The following is a 20868-nucleotide window of genomic DNA, read 5'->3' as shown; positions in this document are numbered from 1 at the left end:
GATCACAGAAATAGAAGGAAACAGCAGCAGCCTCACAGTAAGTGATGTGTATCTAGAAGCTCCTGACACATGTCACTGCTGGGCACATGTACACCTGGACCGGCCTGGCAGAAGTCCAGCTTTGGCACAGTATGTTTAGTGTTCTCCATGTCTATTCAATATGTATGTAGTATGTAATACATGTCTAGCTTCTCTTCCCCTAATCCACACTTCTTACTATGTTGTGAAGTAGACTTCTCCCTGTCAATTGGGGACCGTTGCTAGGTAACAGCAGGAGCGAGGCTTGGTTTTCATGACTCCGCCCCTTCAGCAGTCAGTCATCTGATGAGGTCATGTGACAGCTGACTATTCACGTGACAGACAAAGTCCGGGCGGCATCATGTCAGCAGTGGAGGGGTGAGTGTCTCTGGCTGGTGCAGGGAGAGGGAGAATGCTTTATGCTGACAGTTTCTTCTCTGTTGCTGGGATCATAGTGGAGGTTTAGAGCCGGGGACCAGTGTACTAGCTGCTGGATCCTGTAGTTGTACAGAAGCTCTATGCTGCATATTGTCATTGTATCTTCTATGTACAGTCCAGTGACTGCTGGAGCTTGTAGTCCCACGTCCATAGTAGAAGTGATGCAGCCATAGATGACAGTGAGGCGCATCTCTCCTGTAGGACAGTGAGCAGCTATGGTTGTCATGCAGATATAGCAGTCAGTGGCTGGATCCAAGATGGGAAATGCAGCAGTAGAGAGAATGAGCGGAGGGATCCTGTCATGTGACCGCTCCCTTCACCTTAAATATACCACAATATATGATGTAATTGTGACCCATAAGAGGAAGCTGGTGACATTTCTCATATCTGCAGCAATTGGCCCTTAACCTCCATTGAAATAGCTGCTTCCAGCAAGTTCTGCTTAAAGCCACAGTTCAAAGCTTCACCGTCTTATACTATGAAACCTTCATTTCTGGCTGCTGGGAAATGACTACACTGTAGTCTATGTAGTACTACAATATGAAGCATGTCCTGACAGCTGCTGCAGAGCTAGAATTCCTAGCACGCTTTACAAACTGCTGCAGAACTGTATTGCCTAGCATGTCCTGCCAGCTTCTGCAGAACTACATTGCCTAGCATGTCCTGTCAGCTGCTGCAGAACCACATTGCCTAGCATGTCCTGCCAGCTGCTGCAGAACTTCATTGCCTAGCATGTCCTGCCAGCTGCTGCAGAACTACATTGCCTAGCATGTCCTGCCAGCTGCTGCAGAACTACATTGCCTAGCATGTCCTGCCAGCTGCTGCAGAACTACATTGCCTAGCATGTCCTGCCAACTGCTGCAGAACTACATTGCCTAGCATGTCCTGCCAACTGCTGCAGAACTACATTGCCTAGCATGTCCTGTCAGCTGCTGCAGAACTACATTTTCTAGCATGTCCTGTCAGCTGCTGCAGAACTACATTGCCTAGCATGTCCTGCCAACTGCTGCAGAACTACATTGCCTAGCATGTCCTGTCAGATGCTGCAGAACTACATTGCCTAGCATGTCCTGCCAGCTGCTGCAGAACTGCATTGCCTAGCATGTCCTGCCAGCTGCTGCAGAACTACATTGCCTAGCATGTCCTGCCAGCTGCTGCAGAACTACATTGACTAGCATGTCCTGCCAGCTGTTGCAGAACTAAATTGCCTAGCATGTCCTGCCAGCTGCTGCAGAACTACATAGCCTAGCATGTCCTGCCAGCTGCTGCAGGACTACATTGCCTAGCATGTCCTGTCAGCTGCTGCAGAACTACATTGCCTAGCATGTCCTGTCAGCTGCTGCAGAACTACATTGCCTAGCATGTCCTGCCAGCTGCTACAGAACTACATTGCCTAGCATGTGCTGCCAGCTGCTGCAGAACTTCATTGCCTAGCATGTCCTGCCAGCTGCTGCAGAACTTCATTGCCTAGCATGTCCTGCCAGCTGCCGCAGAACTACATTGCCTAGCATGTCCTGCCAGCTGCCGCAGAACTACATTGCCTAGCATGTCCTGCCAGCTGCCGCAGAACTACATTGCCTAGCATGTCCTGCCAGCTGCCGCAGAACTACATTGCCTAGCATGTCCTGTCAACTGCTGCAGAACTACATTGCCTAGCATGTCCTGCCAGATGCTGCAGAACTACATTGCCTAGCATGTCCTGCCAGCTGCTACAGAACTACATTGCCTAGCATGTGCTGCCAGCTGCTGCAGAACTTCATTGCCTAGCATGTCCTGCCAGCTGCTGCAGAACTACATTGCCTAGCATGTCCTGCCAGCTGCTGCAGAACTACATTGCCTAGCATGTCCTGTCAGCTGCTGCAGAACTACATTGCCTAGCATGTCTTGCCAGCTGCTGCAGAACTACATTGCCTAGCATGTCTTGCCAGCTGCTGCAGAACTACATTGCCTAGCATGTCTTGCCAGCTGCTGCAGAACTACATTGCATAGCATGTCCTGCCAGCTGCTGCAGAACTACATTGCCTAGCATGTCCTGCCAGCTGCTGCAGAACTACATTGCCTAGCATGTCCTGCCAGCTGCTGCAGAACTACATTGCCTAGCATGTCCTGCCAGCTGCTGCAGAACTACATTGCCTAGCATGTCCTGCCAGCTGCTGCAGAACTACATTGCCTAGCATGTCCTGCCAGCTGCCGCAGAACTACATTGCCTAGCATGTCCTGCCAGCTGCCGCAGAACTACATTGCCTAGCATGTCCTGCCAGCTGCCGCAGAACTACATTGCCTAGCATGTCCTGCCAGCTGCCGCAGAACTACATTGCCTAGCATGTCCTGTCAACTGCTGCAGAACTACATTGCCTAGCATGTCCTGTCAACTGCTGCAGAACTACATTGCCTAGCATGTCCTGCCAGCTGCCGCAGAACTACATTGCCTAGCATATCCTGCCAGCTGCCGCAGAACTACATTGCCTAGCATGTCCTGCCAGCTGCCGCAGAACTACATTGCCTAGCATGTCCTGCCAGCTGCCGCAGAACTACATTGCCTAGCATGTCCTGCCAGCTGCCGCAGAACTACATTGCCTAGCATGTCCTGTCAACTGCTGCAGAACTACATTGCCTAGCATGTCCTGTCAACTGCTGCAGAACTACATTGCCTAGCATGTCCTGTCAACTGCTGCAGAACTACATTGCCTAGCATGTCCTGTCAGCTGCTGCAGAACTACATTGCCTAGCATGTCCTGCCAACTGGGGCAGAACAAAAGTGCCTAACAATACAACATATATATAGAACAGTCAAGAACAGAAAAGACAGTAGAAGGGAACATTAGGGCAGCACGGTGGCTCAGTGGTTAGCACCACAACCTTGCAAAAGTTTGTAGGTTCTCTGGGTGTTGACATGGGTTTCCTCCAGGTTTTCCGGTTACCTCAATTACTCTAAAAACATACTACAAACTATTCCTCACCTTTAGGGATCACTGGTTTAGAAGCTTAAAGGAGGTGGCATGTGAGGAACTCATTACACATGAGTAGTTAGTTTTTGCCGAGTTGGGGATTTGTAGCCATTGATGCTAGGAATTAGCATACCCACCAGGTATAGGCCCCTGTTCCTTCTCAAATTCTGCAGCAGCAGCAAGTTTTTGGTGCATATAGATACCAATGGTGGTTGGGACAGGGTAAAGCACTTAGACCATTGGGCAACTGATTTGGGCAACAGATTAACCTACTTCTGCTTCCTGTTCACTCTAAAATGTGTGTGTGACGAAAGGGATTCGCAAGATATGACACAGAAAAACTGCAGAGTCCTGGTCATAGTATGTGGGAGAAAGTACCTGGGCTACAGTGAGGAGTGGGTCACAGGTTTCTATTATGGAAGCATGTGTTTTAGACAAGTGAAGAGTATGAATGGCGTGACCTGTGTTGAATGAGGCTGGTGGGAATTCGGTTTATGCGTTGATCCAGGTACAAAGGAGGGTAGGAAGGTCTTTCAGGCAAACTGACTGTAGCAGATGTACCCAGTATTTAGATGATTTAGGCGAAAAATCTGCTTATAGTAATGTTGTACTTTATCCTGCAGGACTCCCAGATCAGAGATAATAGTGTTGTCAAGGGTATCCACCTAGTCTTCTCAGTAAGAGTCTTCTCGAATGTGTGAAAACTCCTGATGGCTTTCCTTGAGGGGATCAGAAGTGAAGCGGGAAAGGTCATTTTACGTCAACAGTCAGGAGGGCACTGACTTGGTGCCAGTGACACAGTGTTTTCCTGCATGAGTCGCAGCCACAACTCCAAGGGATGACTATAGAGTGGAGCTTGGGTCTGGTGGGGTGAGGAATACATAAGGGTACCCTTATTGGTGAGGTACTCCATGAAGGACTGTGAGGGGGTCTAAAGATGGTCTAGATGGATGAGCGGCTCCAGTTCAGATGGTAAAGAGCAGGAGGGGTGCACTGCTTTATTGGTATTGACCACAATGAGAGCCGGCTGGGAAAGGTTTATTCTGGTCCCCTTAAGCAAGTTGAATAGCCACTAGCTATGGGTGTTAGCTTTAGACTAATATATGCCCACATGACGCGCTGTTATGGAGAGGAGGAGGGGTGACCCCTCCTTTTTCCCGTGTACATAGCGGTATGTTGCCGCACATGCCATTGCCGTCTGAGAGGGATGAATGTAGGGCCGCAAGCCATACAAACCCCCCTATACGTTTGTGTGAATGTAGCCTTATATGCTGAGCTGAAGATCCTTGGTAGATAGGGAAGATGGCTGTGGGAGGCTCATCACCTTATCCGAGAGTGTGGGTTAAAGCCTGAATGAGGAAGGCACCATGGAAGCTCATTTGTCACTGTTGGAGAGGATGATGCCAGGCATGGTGGGCCCTAGCAATGAGGTCAGGTGATCATCTTGACATCGGGTATGGAGAGTCAGCAGGGCTGTTGGTGGCAGCGATTCCCCTGAAAAATACACCCCAATGGACCTGCCTGTGAGTTGAGTAGGTGAACTAGCAGCCTCAAATTTACTACGGTCCGATCTGCCATTTAGCATCTCCTAGATCAGTGATGGCGAACCTTTTAGAGATCGAGTGCCCAAAATGAGACCCAAAAAACACTAGCTTTTCCCAAAGTGCCAACACAGCAATTTAGGCAGAAACAAATTTATTTCTACCAGAATTTTGAAACTCCAATCCACCCGTCCACACCTTTTAACTCTTCGAACAGGACCAAGCAGCACAGGATATACTTTAAAATAGCAGGGCACTACTTGGACTGCCTGTAGGAAAATGCCATGTCTGGCAAACTCTGTGCCTGGGAGACAGCCCGTGTGCCCACAGAGAGGCCTCCGAGTGCCATCTCTGGCACCAGTGCCATAGGTTCGCCACCACTGTCCTAGATGGTTTATTTTATTTTCTGTTTCCCCTAGACCTTCTTCTATGGCTTATTGCTAAATCTTCCTCTGGGCCATTTTTAAGCAGTCCGTTAAAAAACGCATGCATTTTTAAACGGCTTGCTTAAAAACGGCCCAAAAACGGGTTCAAAACGCCACGTGTGCTGCCGGCCTTCTTTGTGTAAGGTAATACTGTTCATGCCCTCTAGTGTACAGAATGGTTATGGTTTTTTTTCCCTGCATGATAAGCAGTGCCCTGCCAGCAGAGAAAGCTTAAGGATGTTTTTTTATCAATAAGTTACTAATTGAATTGCTTTCTGGAAATCAATAAACGTGGAAAATGCCAATGTCCTGGCTTTATTGCTTAAATTGTGCTGTGCGAGCATTAAGACATCTCGGCTCTTCCATAAAGATGCTGGAGTTTTGTACAACTTCAGTACAACTTCTTTTTTAGACTATTGTACATTGTCTAGTCACATCCTGCTGACCTCAGGTTATTTTATCTGATTTCTTAGCGTTTTTTCACTTGTCTTAATTCAATTCTTAAAAGATCACGCCTAGTAAAATTGAAGTGGTTTATTACACCTTGTGCAGGGTTATCCACTGATTATTCAGATTGTGCACTCAGAAACATAGTGCATTCTTTGGGGCAGATTTATCATACACTGGCACCCCCACCCCTGGGTATCTGCCGGATGTATTAGGAGGCTATCGCTATTGCTGTGGCCCTCTGATGTCACTAATATCAGTGTCCACTGATGTAAGTCTGAAATTAATACTTAATTGTCGCTCAGCTGGAAAACATAATTAAAAATATATAAGTCACCCGTCAATCTAATTATATACACTCCGAGAAGTAGTCACTACGCTGTATGGATCATAGTGTGTACCACACTGAACATGGATCACATAGATAAGCTAAGAAGATAAGGTTATAGACAAACATGCCTCGAAGACCATCTCTAAGGGTGCAGTCACATGGACCGTTTTTAAACAGAACAAAAAACGTATGCGCATGTCTGGTTGAACCTGTTTATCTTCATTTCAAGAAGGGTAGGCAGCTGTGAAATGCATTAAAAGCAGCCAAATGGTAAACATCCAAAAAACGCATGTGTTTTAAGTCAGTTTAAAAACGAACCAAAAACGGGTTGAGAACGGACCAAGAACACACCATGTCACCGCACCCTTAACAGCTTGATGTTTCTACAGTTGCACATATTAATCAGAATTTTAAAGAGGTTATCTGGGATGATGCTTTTATCTTTTCCTAGACAGTCCAGTATAGCACTGTCTGTCTCTAACGGTATCTGTTACTCTACAGAGGCTCACCAGGGATGTCACAAAAACGCAACGCAACGCATCCGCTACAGCCTAATGGTTTATTCACAGAGCGGTATGCCCGCCGTGCACTGGAGAGGAGGTCATTGCTGTCTATGGGGATATATTTGCGGCCGCATAGACATCCCCCCCCCAAACGGACGTGAAATGCACCCTAAAACAGTTGGTGCCGGGTAACCACTGAGACTCTTTATAAAGAGAGTAGCACATGCACAATATACTGCAATACCCTTTCATTCATTTTTTATGCTAAACTGTAATTCAAAACCAATGTCTGATTCCTATTAGTCAATTTTCGCTTTTGTCTGCGCTTGCAAATACAAACGCAGACAAAATCGCGCCCACCGGGGCGGGCCTCGGGCGGATCGCATTGGCGTTTCTATGGAAACGCCTGCGATCGGGAACGAGCCGCCGGTGTTTTGCGTTAATTTAACGCGAAACACTAGCGGCTCGTTCCCGATCGCAGGCGTTTCCGTACAAACGCCGATGCGATCGGGCCGAGGCCCGCCCCGGTGGGCGCGACTTTGTCTGCGTTTGCAAGCGCAGACAAAGCGCCACGCGTGGCGCCGGCCTTAGGCCTCTTTCACACTTGCGTTTTTCACATGTTCAGTGCATGCTTTTAACGCGCAGAACTTGCAATGCACCATGACCCATTGTATTCAATTGTTTTTTTTAGACTTGCAGAGAAAAACGCATTATACAAGTCTATGGAGATGCATGAGCGCATTGCACTCTGAGACACTTTCAAGTGCAATGCGTTTTTCACTGATCAATTGCCATAGAAAAGATAGACTTCAGTGCTGCGTCTTTTTCACGTGCGTTATCTGCGTGTGAAAAATGCATTGGAAACACAAAAAAAAACACGTGTGAAAAACTGAGACACTGAACAAACTCTGACTGAAAACTGATTGAACTCTGATGAAAAATGCCATTTTTTTCACTGACCAAACCCTGATCGCACCTTGATCAGACTCTGACGTGATCTGCAATCCAAGTGGGAAAGAGGCCTTATCTGTTTATTGAGCATGCGCCTCCAGGTGACACTTTTTACTGTGGATCTCCGATCTTGCTAGTAAAGAGTAGTTCAGCATAGGCGTCACTGTCTCTTGTCTCTACAAACCCTATGTCATACAATCTCTTTGAGTGTGTAAACAAGAAGCAATGGCAGACCACTGAAGGACAGTCCAATTATAAAAACAGGGATGGGGAATTTAGATTCTTAGTATAAACCATCACTTATATAAAAATTAAAATACATTTGGGCACATGTAGCTTAAGTTTGACTTTTCTTTCTGGCTTTTCTTTCTTTTTATGCTGTTCGGCAAATCAGATATATTTAATGAGTTTTTTCAATACATCTGAGTAAGGCTGGATTCACACGACCGGTGCCCGCCGTACCGTAGCACGGTGGGCGCACGGCAGCGTGCCGGGAGAGGAGGAGGGGGAGAGTGCTGCTCACCCCCGCCCTTCTCCATAGGGATACATGTCCTATTTTTTCACGGGGTACCGCTCCCGTAGGGCGCCCATTCCCGTCTATGGGGGACGTATATCGGCCTTATGTACGTTGGCCATATATACGTCCCCCTTGCGGTAGTGTGAATGCAGCCTAAAGGTCTTTAACAATTTTGTGAATATTTAAACTATATTTGAAAAAAGTCCTCAAAAGTCACAAACAGCTTTCCTATGCCTGACAACAGCAGGTACAGATTTGCATCTTTTTGCAAAAAGTCGAGACTTTAACATCTGGAATTGGGTGATAACACTGCAGAAAACTAGACAATGGGGAACTTTGAAGAGAGGTAGTCTTAGGTACAGAAGAAAAGTAGCAAAAGTGCACATGCTCCACAAAAAGAAGAAAAAGCCAAACCAGAAAAAAGAGACATGTGTCCCATTTAATAATGTACATGGGGGAAGGGATAAGAAAAACCTAATCGGCTGTTGTCCGCCATGCATACAATCACAAAAGCAGCCTGAACTGCTCAACCATTAACCCAAACTTATACACTCACCGGCCACTTTATTAGGTACACCTGTCCAACTGCTCGTTAACACTTAATTTCTAATCAGCCAATCACATGGCTGCAACTTAGGCATGTAGACATGGTCAAGACAATCTCCTGCAGTTCAAACCGAGCATCAGTATGGGGAAGAAAGGTGATTTGAGTGCCTTTAAACGTGGCATGGTTGTTGGGATTTTCACGCACAGCCATCTCTAGGGTTTACAGAGAATGGTCCGAAAAAGAAAAAACATCCAGTGAGCGGCAGTTCTGTGGGCGGAAATGCCTTGTTGATGCCAGAGGTCAGAGGAGAATGGGCAGACTGGTTCGAGCTGATAGAAAGGCAACAGTGACTCAAATCGCCACCCGTTACAACAAAGGTAGGCAGAAGAGCATCTCTGAACGCACAGTACGTCGAACTTTGAGGCAGATGGGCTACAGCAGCAGAAGACCACACCGGGTGCCACTCCTTTCAGCTAAGAACAGGAAACTGAGGCTACAATTTGCACAAGCTCATCGAAATTGGACAGTAGAAGATTGGAAAAACGTTGCCTGGTCTGATGAGTCTCGATTTCTGCTGCAACATTCGGATGGTAGGGTCAGAATTTGGCGTCAACAACATGAAAGCATGGATCCAACCTGCCTTGTATCAACGGTTCAGGCTGGTGGTGGTAGTGTCATGGTGTGGGGAATATTTTCTTGGCACTCTTTGGGCCCCTTGGTACCAATTGAGCATCGTTGCAACGCCACAGCCTACCTGAGTATTGTTGCTGACCATGTCCATCCCTTTATGACCACAATGTACCCAACATCTGATGGGTACTTTCAGCAGGATAATGTGCCATGTCATAAAGCTGGAATCATCTCCGACTGGTTTCTTGAACATGACAATGAGTTCACTGTACTCAAATGGCCTCCACAGTCACCAGATCTCAATCCAATAGAGCATCTTTGGGATGTGGTGGAACGGGAGATTCGCATCATGGTCAGCCGACAAATCTGCGGCAACTGTGTGATGCCATTATGTCAATATGGACCAAAATCTCTGAGGAATGCTTCCAGCACCTTGTTGAATCTATGCCACGAAGAACTGAGGCAGTTCTGAAGGCAAAAGGGGGTCCAACCCGTTACTAGCATGGTGTACCTAATAAAGTGGCCGATGAGTGTACATGTTACTTGTATCCCTCCTCTACCAAAATGTGAATCCTAACACAAAAACAACTAATAGGAAAGGGTGGGTGGAACTATAATTTTTTTCTGCCAAAAGATGGCATCTTCTCCATACCACTAATATATGAAGCCCTTCTAACTCCAGCTCCCATAACTCCAACCCCCCTTTCTTTATGAGCCTACTTTACTCAACCAGTGGTCTACTCTGTTCTCCCAATGTATAGAAAATTTAGGGCAACCAGAAAGTAATCTGCTGCATTGGGATGGAGAGGAGATCTTCACCGGTGTTGTGGTTTAGTGCGCTGAATGTCCCATGACTTGCTTTGCTCTGGGTATGATGCTTTTCATTATATGGATACTTGTATAACTCAGTGACGTGACCTGTACAAAAGCACACAGCTGCAACTTCTGTGTAATTTTTAATATTCATATATTTTACAGCAGGGAATACGTTGTTTTGATTGTAATATGTAATGTAAGTGATGTGACCTCTTGGTGACTGCGGGAAGTCATCACATAAAGGTGTAGTTTCAACTTCCACTTAATATTAAATAATTGTATAAACAGCAATTTCTCAATGTATATACAGCATATTTTCTGAATTTAGAAACGTTTTGTTAAAAAGTCCAAAAGTCAGGACAATCAAGCACTGCCTCTGTATTGCTCTCTCCCTCTCCTTGTGTCCTGATAGTTCAGGAAAGGACCTTTGCTGACATCATCGGGTCATATGACATTCTCCAGTCACATGACCCGGAAGCGGGGCAGTGATTACATCTTACGAGCTGCCTGTGCTCTGCAGCTACAGAATTTAAGTAGAAGGGGAGGGTAGTGTTACAAAGCCGATAAAGAGCAGATGGGGGTGAGTGGAGTTATTAAAGGGCTATTCCCACGAAGACAAGTTTCTTAAATGTAATCGGGATAACAAAATAACACATTCTCTAATTCACTGTTTATAACAAAAATACAGTATTTCACAGATATAATTCTAACCTGTCTCTATCAGTCTTGGTGTACACAATTTCAGTTGTACCTGGTATCCGACCCTGTAACTTCTGCCTTATGCTCGCGGAAGCCATCTTGCTTTTCTGCCTGCCCTCTGCCTCTAGTCCCCACCCTTGCATTCCAGGACAGAGCTCACAAATACTGCATTCCTAACGGCAAACACCTCACATTAAGAGGACAGAGAGGCTGCAAGATACAGGCAGATAAGTTCTTTATCTGGGTGAAGGGGGAGGGAGGCACTGCAGATCTCATAGTGTAAGAACAGAGCAGAGAGAGTTTGTAATATGGATCTCATCATCTCTCATCTATCTCATTTCTCTCTTTCTATGTGTCAGTCTGTTAGTACAGTATTCAGCCTAAGGATTGATAGGAGCTAAAACAGCAATACAACTGAATAACATTGTAAAGTAAGGGGTTAAAAATGATCTTTATTGTGTAAACATCACTAGGGGATTGAAATTTGAGAATGTTCTTTCATGGGAAAATCCCTTTAACCCATTGAGGGCACTTTATTTTCAGCTTTAGGACACAGCTCAATTTTCAAATCTGCAATGTGTGACGATATGCACTTGTAGCTTTAGAACGCTTTAACTTAAAGGAAACCTACCACCACAAATCTACCTATAAAGGTAGATTGGGTGGTAGGTGGATCAATGGGACGTGAGGATAGCTCTTTTAAGGGCTAATCCTCACGTCCCCACACTTTTTTGATAACTTTTATTACACATTTATTCAAATTTACTTATGCGGCTACTGGCGCGTGGAGTAGCCGCATCTGAGGTTACACGAGGCGGCTACTCCAGGCCCCGGTAGCCACTTTACTCCTCCTACTCACCCATCTTCGGCGCGCAGCTCCGCGTAGCTGCGCGCCCTCGCCCGGCGATCCTGCCGTCTGCGCATGCACAGAAGAGCAGGCCCGTGTCTGTTTCGGAGCAGTGACCGCGCAGGTGCGGGCCTGCTCTTCTGCGCAGTAGCCGCATAAGTAAATTTGAATAAATGTGTAATAAAAGTTATCAAAAGGGCTATCCTCACGTCCCATTGATCCACCTACCACCCAATCTACCTTTATAGGTAGATTTGTGGTGGTAGGTGCCCTTTAACAAGTATGACAATTTGGTTGAAACTTTTTGGACTTATTTATATAAAAAATGGAAATTTGGTGAAAATTTTCAAAAGATGAGGCCTGTTCCCAGGGAGCAGCCTGGTATTGAAAGTTTAACCGTTCATAAAAACTTACTGTTCATAAGGCAATTGCTCTAAAACCAGAAATTGTTAGAGATATTGACCATGTGGTTACTGCATTGCCCCCTACTCAAGTCAGTGTAGAGAGGAAGATGAAAGAGGAAGGTTGTATTCCAATAAATATTTTTATGTTTCACCTAAAAAACTTGGCTATTGTCATCATAGTGGTGGTAAAAAGCCTCATTATTACTATAAATGTATTGCTAAAAATGACATGTATGTGGTAGTTGGAGTTGGGGAAGTTGAGGAGTCAGAGGTTTGTCTTACCGACTTCATATTTACCTACTTAATATTGGTAAATATTCCAGCTCACCCTTCCTCCTGTAAACATGCATGTCTACTGAGGCACGGGCCACCTTTCTGCGAAGGTATATAGATACAACAAAATATAATCACGGTCCAGCCAGATTTCAGATACGTTTCAGCTTTATTTCAGTAACATTACCAATGCCATACTGGAGTGCATAAAAATCAACGTGTTTTAAGCAGAGTACTTGCTCATAATGGTGACTATCTACAAACATGGGAAGGAATGCTTGCACTTATGTCAGCACTGCTCGAGTGACAGGACTGTGGAGTTGAAGTCGGTGACCATTTTGGTAGTGCTGGCGTTGGAAGTTTGTCTTACCGACTCCACAGCCCTCCCTATAATGTACAGTCACGATGCTGTACACAAGTCATTCCAGCTGTTTTTTGGTTCTGCATGGTTGTATCATTCATGGTCTGCAGCTTGGCACCTCTTTATACCTCATTCCCCCACATTATTCATGTCTAATTGGCATCAAGTTTCCTCTTCTTCTTCCTGGTCCCCCGGTGGTATAAAGTTGTTAACATTGGCATTTATGCTTGCACTACTGTGGTAAATAGCAGTATTCATTGTTCAGAAGTCACACATTGAACATGACACATGTGATGCTCAAGACTTCTGCTTCAGGTCCCCCTACAATTCCCCTGCTCATTAGACAAGATAAGATATGTAGTGAGGGAAATTTTAAAGTCAGTTTTTGTGGTGTCTGTGCTGGAGTAATAATAAGTTCACAACACCTCTAGTGGTGCTCTCGCTACTTTCCGTTATTTATTACAACAAAAATGCAGCGGCTGCAGCAATATTTTTGCTATGATATAGATATATAGATATATCATATTTTATTCTGTTTCATAACGGTGGGAGAAATTTATCCTAGTTTTCACCAAATTCATCAAGTGATATCAAATGTTAAAGGGTATTCCCAACTCAGCAAATAAATCTAATTGTTTGCACAATTAAAAGTTATAGAATTTTCTAAAATACTTTGGAAATCTGACCATGGTCACACAGGTGCAAGCTCTTTTAATTATAGCTTTGTGACCTAAACAGCCGTGCACCTGTGTGACATCACATGACAAGGGACAGATTTCTAACGACATGAAGTAAACAAAGAAGCTTTCTTGAATGTCCGCAAACAGAGATCTAGAAAACAGTGAGGAATTGAAACCGTAAGTATATAGGAAAATTGTACAGGTTTTTATCATACAAAACAATAAGATTTATTCGCTGAACTGGTAATACCTTTTAAGATTGGGATCACTTGATGGCCAATATCCTGCAACTACCGGTATATCTCTTTACTGATGATTACAATGATGATCATAAAATCTGTAATTTTTATTTGAGATCTATGGCAATGACTTCCATTTCTTGTCTGAATCTTCTAGACCATCGTATTGGCTGGGGAATGAAACCCTGAAAGTGCCTGTTGCTCTATTTGCCCTGAACAGAAAACGTCTCTGTGACAGGCTGAGAAACAACAATAATGTCCCCAAAGATGCTATTGTGGTCCTGCAAGGTGGAGAAGAGACCAATCGATACTGCACAGATACTGGTATCCTCTTTCGTCAGGTGAGTTTATGTGTACAAGTCTATTGTAGTTTAAAAGTGTTTGGAGACCTGGAGGAGCATCTAGAGCCATGAAGTCCAACAGACATAAGTATGTTTTGTAGATCTCTGCTTGCTGTCATTCAACAGGAAGCCTCATTATTTACTTCCGGTGGATAAACACCGGTCCCTGGTCATGTAATGTCGCACAGATGCACTGCCCGTTAGAATCACAAAGAGTAATCACAGTTACTTGTGTGATATAACGAGCCGTGCACCTGTGTGACATCACATGACCATGGAACGATTTTTATCCACAGTATGTAAGCAGTGAAACAAATTGTTAAACCCACGAATGGCTAAACCATAACCACTAATAGCAGGACTGAAGCTTAGGGTGCTGTCACAACCCATATTTTTTATATCAGGCAGGGAATTTTTATTGATTTATATTTTTATATTTAACTTGAAAGATCATTACATATGTTGACAATAGAACACATGGTTAACAGAAGGTTCTCTGTTCACCTTCAGCTATTAGCTGATATTATGCTCTTCTTTAATGGAAAGCTCTGACTGGTCCTAAACAACTTAAAGGGGTTTTCCCAGGAAAGACGATTCTCAAATCTTAATCCCCTAGTGATGTTTACACAATAAAGATCATTTTAACCCCTTACTTTACAATTTTACTGGTGGTTTAGCTCCTATCGCTCCCTGCTTTCATCCGGAGGTTATCCTGCCGGCTAGGACGAGGCAGCACCCTTTACACTCAGAACAGTTTTGTGCCTCTAAGCAGACACATTATGATCCCTCTAGTTCTGTGGGGTTACAATGTGGTTAAATTATGAGGGTACAGGCGTATATACACTTTCATCTGGCTTCTGACATTGTACACACACACTGACACATAGAAAGAGAGATGAAACAGATCTGAGATGTATTAAATGCCTATTACTACTTGGGGCTGGCTGGCTATATACTACTTGGGGCTGGCTGGTTTTATACTACTGGGGCCTGGCTGTATACTACTGGGGCGTTGCTGGCTGTATACTACTGGGGCGTTGTGGGCTGGCTGGCTGCTTACTACTGGGGGCTGGCTTGCTGCTTACTACTGGGGGCTGGCTGGCTGCTTACTACTGGGGGCTGGCTGGCTGCTTACTACTGGAGGCTGGCTGGCTGCTTACTACTGGGGGCTGGCTGGCTGCTTACTACTGGGGGCTGGCTGGCTGCTTACTACTGGGGGCTGGCTGGCTGCTTACTACTGGGGGCTGGCTGGCTGCTTACTACTGGGGTCTGGCTGGCTGCTTACTACTGGGGTCTGGCTGGCTGTATACTACTGGGGGCTGGCTGGCTGCTTACCACTGGGGGCTGGCTGGCTGCTTACCACTGGGGGCTGGCTGGCTGCTTACTACTGGGGTCTGGCTGGCTGCATACTACTGTGGTCTGGCTGGCTGTATACTACTGTGGTCTGGCTGGCTGTATACTACTGTGGTCTGGCTGGCTGTATACTACTGTGGTCTGGCTGGCTGTATACTACTGTGGTCTGGCTGGCTGTATACTACTGTGGTCTGGCTGGGTGTATACTACTGTGGCCTGGCTGGCTGTATACTACTGGGGTCTGGCTGGCTGTATACTACTGGGGTCTGGCTGGCTGTATACTACTGGGGGATGGCTGGCTGTATGCTACTGGGGGATGGCTGGCTGTATACTACTTGGGGCTGGCAGGCTGTATACTACTTGGGGCTGGCAGGCTGTATACTACTTGGGGCTGGCAGGCTGTATACTACTTGGGGCTGGCAGGCTGTATACTACTTGGGGCTGGCAGGCTGTATACTACTTGGGGCTGGCAGGCTGTATACTACTTGGGGCTGGCAGGCTGTATACTACTTGGGGCTGGCTGGCTGTATACTACTTGGGGTTGGCTGGCTGTATACTACTTGGGGTTGGCTGGCTGTATACTACTTGGGGTTGGCTGGCTGTATACTACTTGGGGTTGGCTGGCTGTATACTACAGGGGGCTGGCTGGCTGTATACTACAGGGGGCTGGCTGGCTGTATATTACTTGGGGCAGGCTGGCTGTATACTACTTGGGGCTGGATGTATACTACTGGGGGCTGGCTGGCTGTATACTACTGGGGGCTGGCTGGCTGTATACTACTGGGGGCTGGCTGGCTGTATACTACTGGGGGCTGGCTGGCTGTATACTACTGGGGGCTGGCTGTATACTACATCTGGCTGGCTGTATATTACTGGGTGCTGGCTGTATACCACTTGGGGCTGGCTGGCTGTATACTACTTGGGGCTGGCTGTATACTACTTGGGGCTGGCTGTATACTACTTGGGGCTGGCTGTATACTACTTGGGGCTGGCTGGCTGTATACTACTTGGGGCTGGCTGGCTGTATACTACTTGGGGCTGGCTGTATACTACTGGGGGCTGGCTGGCTGTATACTGGGGGCTGGCTGGCTGTATATTACTGGGTGCTGGCTGTATACTACTGGGGGCTGGCTGGCTGTATACTACTGGGGGCTGGCTGGCTGTATACTACTGGGGGCTGGCTGGCTGTATACTACTGGGGGCTGGCTGTATACTACTGGGGGCTGGCTGGCTGTATACTACTGGGGGCTGGCTGGCTGTATACTACTGGGGGCTGGCTGTATACTACATCTGGCTGGCTGTATATTACTGGGTGCTGGCTGTATACCACTTGGGGCTGGCTGGCTGTATACTACTTGGGGCTGGCTGTATACTACTTGGGGCTGGCTGTATACTACTTGGGGCTGGCTGTATACTACTTGGGGCTGGCTGTATACTACTTGGGGCTGGCTGTATACTACTGGGGGCTGGCTGGCTGTATACTGGGGGCTGGCTGGCTGTATATTACTGGGTGCTGGCTGTATACTACTGGGGGCTGGCTGGCTGTATACTACTGGGGGCTGGCTGGCTGTATACTACTGGGGGCTGGCTGTATACTACTGGGGGCTGGCTGGCTGTATACTACTGGGGGCTGGCTGGCTGTATACTACTGGGGGCTGGCTGGCTGTATACTACTGGGGGCTGGTTGGCTGTATACTACTGGGGGCTGGCTGTATACTACTGGGGGCTGGCTGGCTGTATACTACTGGGGGCTGGCTGGCTGTATACTACTGGGGGCTGGCTGGCTGTATACTACTGGGGGCTGGCTGGCTGTATACTACTGGGGGCTGGCTGGCTGTATACTACTGGGGGCTGGCTGGCTGTATACTACTGGGGGCTGGCTGTATACTACATGTGGCTGGCTGGCTGTATATTACTGGGTGCTGGCTGTATACTACTTGGGGCTGGCTGGCTGTATACTACTTGGGGCTGGCTGTATACTACTTGGGGCTGGCTGTATACTACTTGGGGCTGGCTGTATACTACTTGGGGCTGGCTGGCTGTATACTACTTGGGGCTGGCTGGCTGTATACTACTTGGGGCTGGCTGTATACTACTGGGGGCTGGCTGGCTGTATATTACTGGGTGCTGGCTGTATACTACTGGGGGCTGGCTGGCTGTATACTACTGGGGGCTGGCTGGCTGTATACTACTGGGGGCTGGCTGGCTGTATACTACTGGGGGCTGGCTGGCTGTATACTACATGTGGCTGGCTGGCTGTATATTACTGGGTGCTGGCTGTATACTACTGGGGGCTGGCTGTATACTACAGGGGTCTGGCTGGCTGTATACTACAGGGGGCTGCCTTGCTGTATACTACAGGGGGCTGCCTGGCTGTATACTACAGGGGGCTGCCTGGCTGTGTACTACAGGGGGCTGCCTGGCTGTATACTACAGGGGGCTGCCCGGCTGTATACTAGTTCTAATAGAGACAGAAAAAATGGGACTCGCTGGCTGTATACTACTTGGGGCTGGCTGTATACTACTGGGGGCTGGCTGGCTGTATACTACTGGGGGCTGGCTGTATACTACTGGGGGCTGGCTGGCTGTATACTACTGGGGGCTGGCTGGCTGTATACTACTGGGGGCTGGCTGGCTGTATACTACTGGGGGCTGGTTGGCTGTATACTACTGGGGGCTGGCTGTATACTACTGGGGGCTGGCTGGCTGTATACTACTGGGGGCTGGCTGGCTGTATACTACTGGGGGCTGGCTGGCTGTATACTACTGGGGGCTGGCTGGCTGTATACTACTGGGGGCTGGCTGGCTGTATACTACTGGGGGCTGGCTGGCTGTATACTACTGGGGGCTGGCTGGCTGTATACTACTGGGGGCTGGCTGTATACTACATGTGGCTGGCTGGCTGTATATTACTGGGTGCTGGCTGTATACTACTTGGGGCTGGCTGGCTGTATACTACTTGGGGCTGGCTGTATACTACTTGGGGCTGGCTGTATACTACTTGGGGCTGGCTGGCTGTATACTACTTGGGGCTGGCTGGCTGTATACTACTTGGGGCTGGCTGTATACTACTGGGGGCTGGCTGGCTGTATATTACTGGCTGCTGGCTGTATACTACTGGGGGCTGGCTGGCTGTATACTACTGGGGGCTGGCTGGCTGTATACTACTGGGGGCTGGCTGGCTGTATACTACTGGGGGCTGGCTGGCTGTATACTACTGGGGGCTGGCTGGCTGTATACTACATGTGGCTGGCTGGCTGTATATTACTGGGTGCTGGCTGTATACTACTGGGGGCTGGCTGTATACTACAGGGGTCTGGCTGGCTGTATACTACAGGGGGCTGCCTTGCTGTATACTACAGGGGGCTGCCTGGCTGTATACTACAGGGGGCTGCCTGGCTGTGTACTACAGGGGGCTGCCTGGCTGTATACTACAGGGGGCTGCCCGGCTGTATACTAGTTCTAATAGAGACAGAAAAAATGGGACTCGCTGGCTGTATACTACTGGGGGCTGGCTATATACTGGGAGACTGTGACCAATACATTTCCCACCCTCGGCTTATACTCGAGGTCAATAGGTTTTCCCAGTTTTTGGTGGTAAAATTAGGGTTCTTGGCTTATACTCAAGTCGGCTTATACTATATATGGTATCTGCATCTAGTTTGGCTTGCAGTTTCTCTTTCCTCACAATGTGGTGCTGGCAGGAAGTGAGTGAGTGTCTGTGAACTCCGTGCTGTATTACAGTGGGTGTGGCTACAGGCACAGAGCAGAGAGAGACAGAAACTCAGCAGCAAAGAGTCACACAGGAATCCAAGATGGCCACCACCCAAGCCTAAGTCAGAAGTTACAGGGTCGTGTCTAGGGCCAACTGAAATTGTGCGAACAAGGACTGTTAGAGACAGGTTGGACTTGTATCTGTGAAATGCTGTATTTTTGTTAATAACAGTGAATAAGAGAATGTGTTATTTTGCTACCCTGAGTACATATAAGAAACTCGTCTTCATGGGAATACCCCTTTAATGTGCTTTGCATAGCACATAATGGGAGTTTTGCATTAAATATATGAAAAAAAAAGCGACACACAATGAAAATCTCAAATAAATTGCACCTTACAGATCAGTACATTACATACTGACATCGTGTTTGACATCGGGATTCCACTAAAGGGGGTTCATATGTCTTTAAAATAAAGGATATGCCATAACTTTAAGATTGATAGATGAACTAGCACCTAACCTTACAGAAGACCTCTAGTTAAAGACGGACCGCTCTGCCCACTGTGATGTCAGGTGAAGCTCTCTGCTTTACTATATCCCAAGCTGCAATGATCAGCTATAAGATGTCTGTAATGAAGCTTCATGGATTATCATTAAGTCTCAATTCAGCAAAAAATTGTTAAACTCCAATTGTCACTGGGCAAAAAAAAAAAATTGTCTTGAACTACAATTATAAAATATACAGTTTTGACTTGCATACAAATTCAACTTAAGAACAAATTTATGGAGCCTATCTTTTGCATAACTCGGGGACTGCCTGTGTACTACATATATTTTGTGTGTTGTAATGAGAATTAACTTTTCATTTTTAACCCTTAGGAGTCATTCTTTCATTGGGCGTTTGGAGTGACAGAGTCTGGATGCTATGGAGCCATTGATGTCAATACAGGAAAATCTATACTCTTTGTGCCAAAGCTCCCGGAGAGCTATGCTGTGTGGATGGGGAAGTAAGACAAATTAACCTCTGCCACTAAGTTTGTTCCATGTCTCTCTGTACATGAACAGGAATGAGAATTTACAGATATAAGGGAGGGATCTGTCCATAGCAATAGTCTGGAGCTTTATAGCTAATCAGGGGAGTTTATTACCCTACGGTGATGGCTGCCAGCACTGCAGTATGGCACGGACTATTATCAGCAGCTACTGATAGCTATACACAATTACTAAGGGCATGCAGCAAACAAGCAGCATCTATTGAGAAACCTAGCACTGGCTCATTATTGTAAATGTAATGGGATTCTAGAAGTAATTTCAGGCCCCCCTTTTATTCTCTAAGGTCATTATCTATGAGAAAGAGTAGTTGCTAGGGATATCTTACCTAATATTCCCACTAAAAATACAGTGGTAATTTTGGTGGTTACACCAAGCACCCACATTTCCTCTCCCACTTACTGTATCATGTATTTACAGGTCTATACTATTTCCCAAACTGTGGGTCACAATTCCCAAGAGGGTGTAACATTGTGTCATAAGTCATTTGTCCCAATGAATGCAAAATCTGCCCATCTGTCTGCACCATTGTGCACGTAACCTACCCACTGACACCGATAGGAACACATCTACTATCGTCATAGACAGGGATTCTTTACCATAAGAGCAGTGAGTCTATGAAACTCAGGAAGTTGTTATATAAGATACTTTGTAAAAGTTCAAGAGAGGCCTGGTTGTCTTTTTTGATAGTTAAAAATATCAGGGGTGGTGGGCAAAAAACATTTGTTGGACCTATAGGTTGGACTTGATGGACCTGCATCTTTTTCCAACCTCATCTACTAAGCTAGCTGCA

General features: G+C 46.6%; 1 protein-coding gene across 1 annotated transcript in view; it reads left to right on the top strand.

Annotated features, from left to right (window-relative positions):
- The first annotated feature begins 269 nt into the window (after positions 1-269).
- The window catches only part of PEPD (peptidase D), a 185381-nt gene continuing 164782 nt past the window's right edge, over positions 270-20868 (top strand). The window contains exons 1-3 of the mRNA XM_072117244.1: positions 270-396; positions 13773-13956; positions 19905-20032. Of these exons, the coding sequence (XP_071973345.1) occupies positions 380-396; positions 13773-13956; positions 19905-20032 (329 nt within the window). The 5' untranslated portion in view covers positions 270-379. The remainder of the gene's footprint in view (positions 397-13772; positions 13957-19904; positions 20033-20868) is intronic.

The sequence above is a fragment of the Engystomops pustulosus genome, chromosome 7, assembly GCF_040894005.1.
Source record: "Engystomops pustulosus chromosome 7, aEngPut4.maternal, whole genome shotgun sequence".
NCBI classification, from domain to species: Eukaryota; Metazoa; Chordata; class Amphibia; order Anura; family Leptodactylidae; genus Engystomops; species Engystomops pustulosus.
Note: the sequence above shows the minus strand (reverse complement) of the source record. Positions and strands in the feature narration are given on the sequence as shown.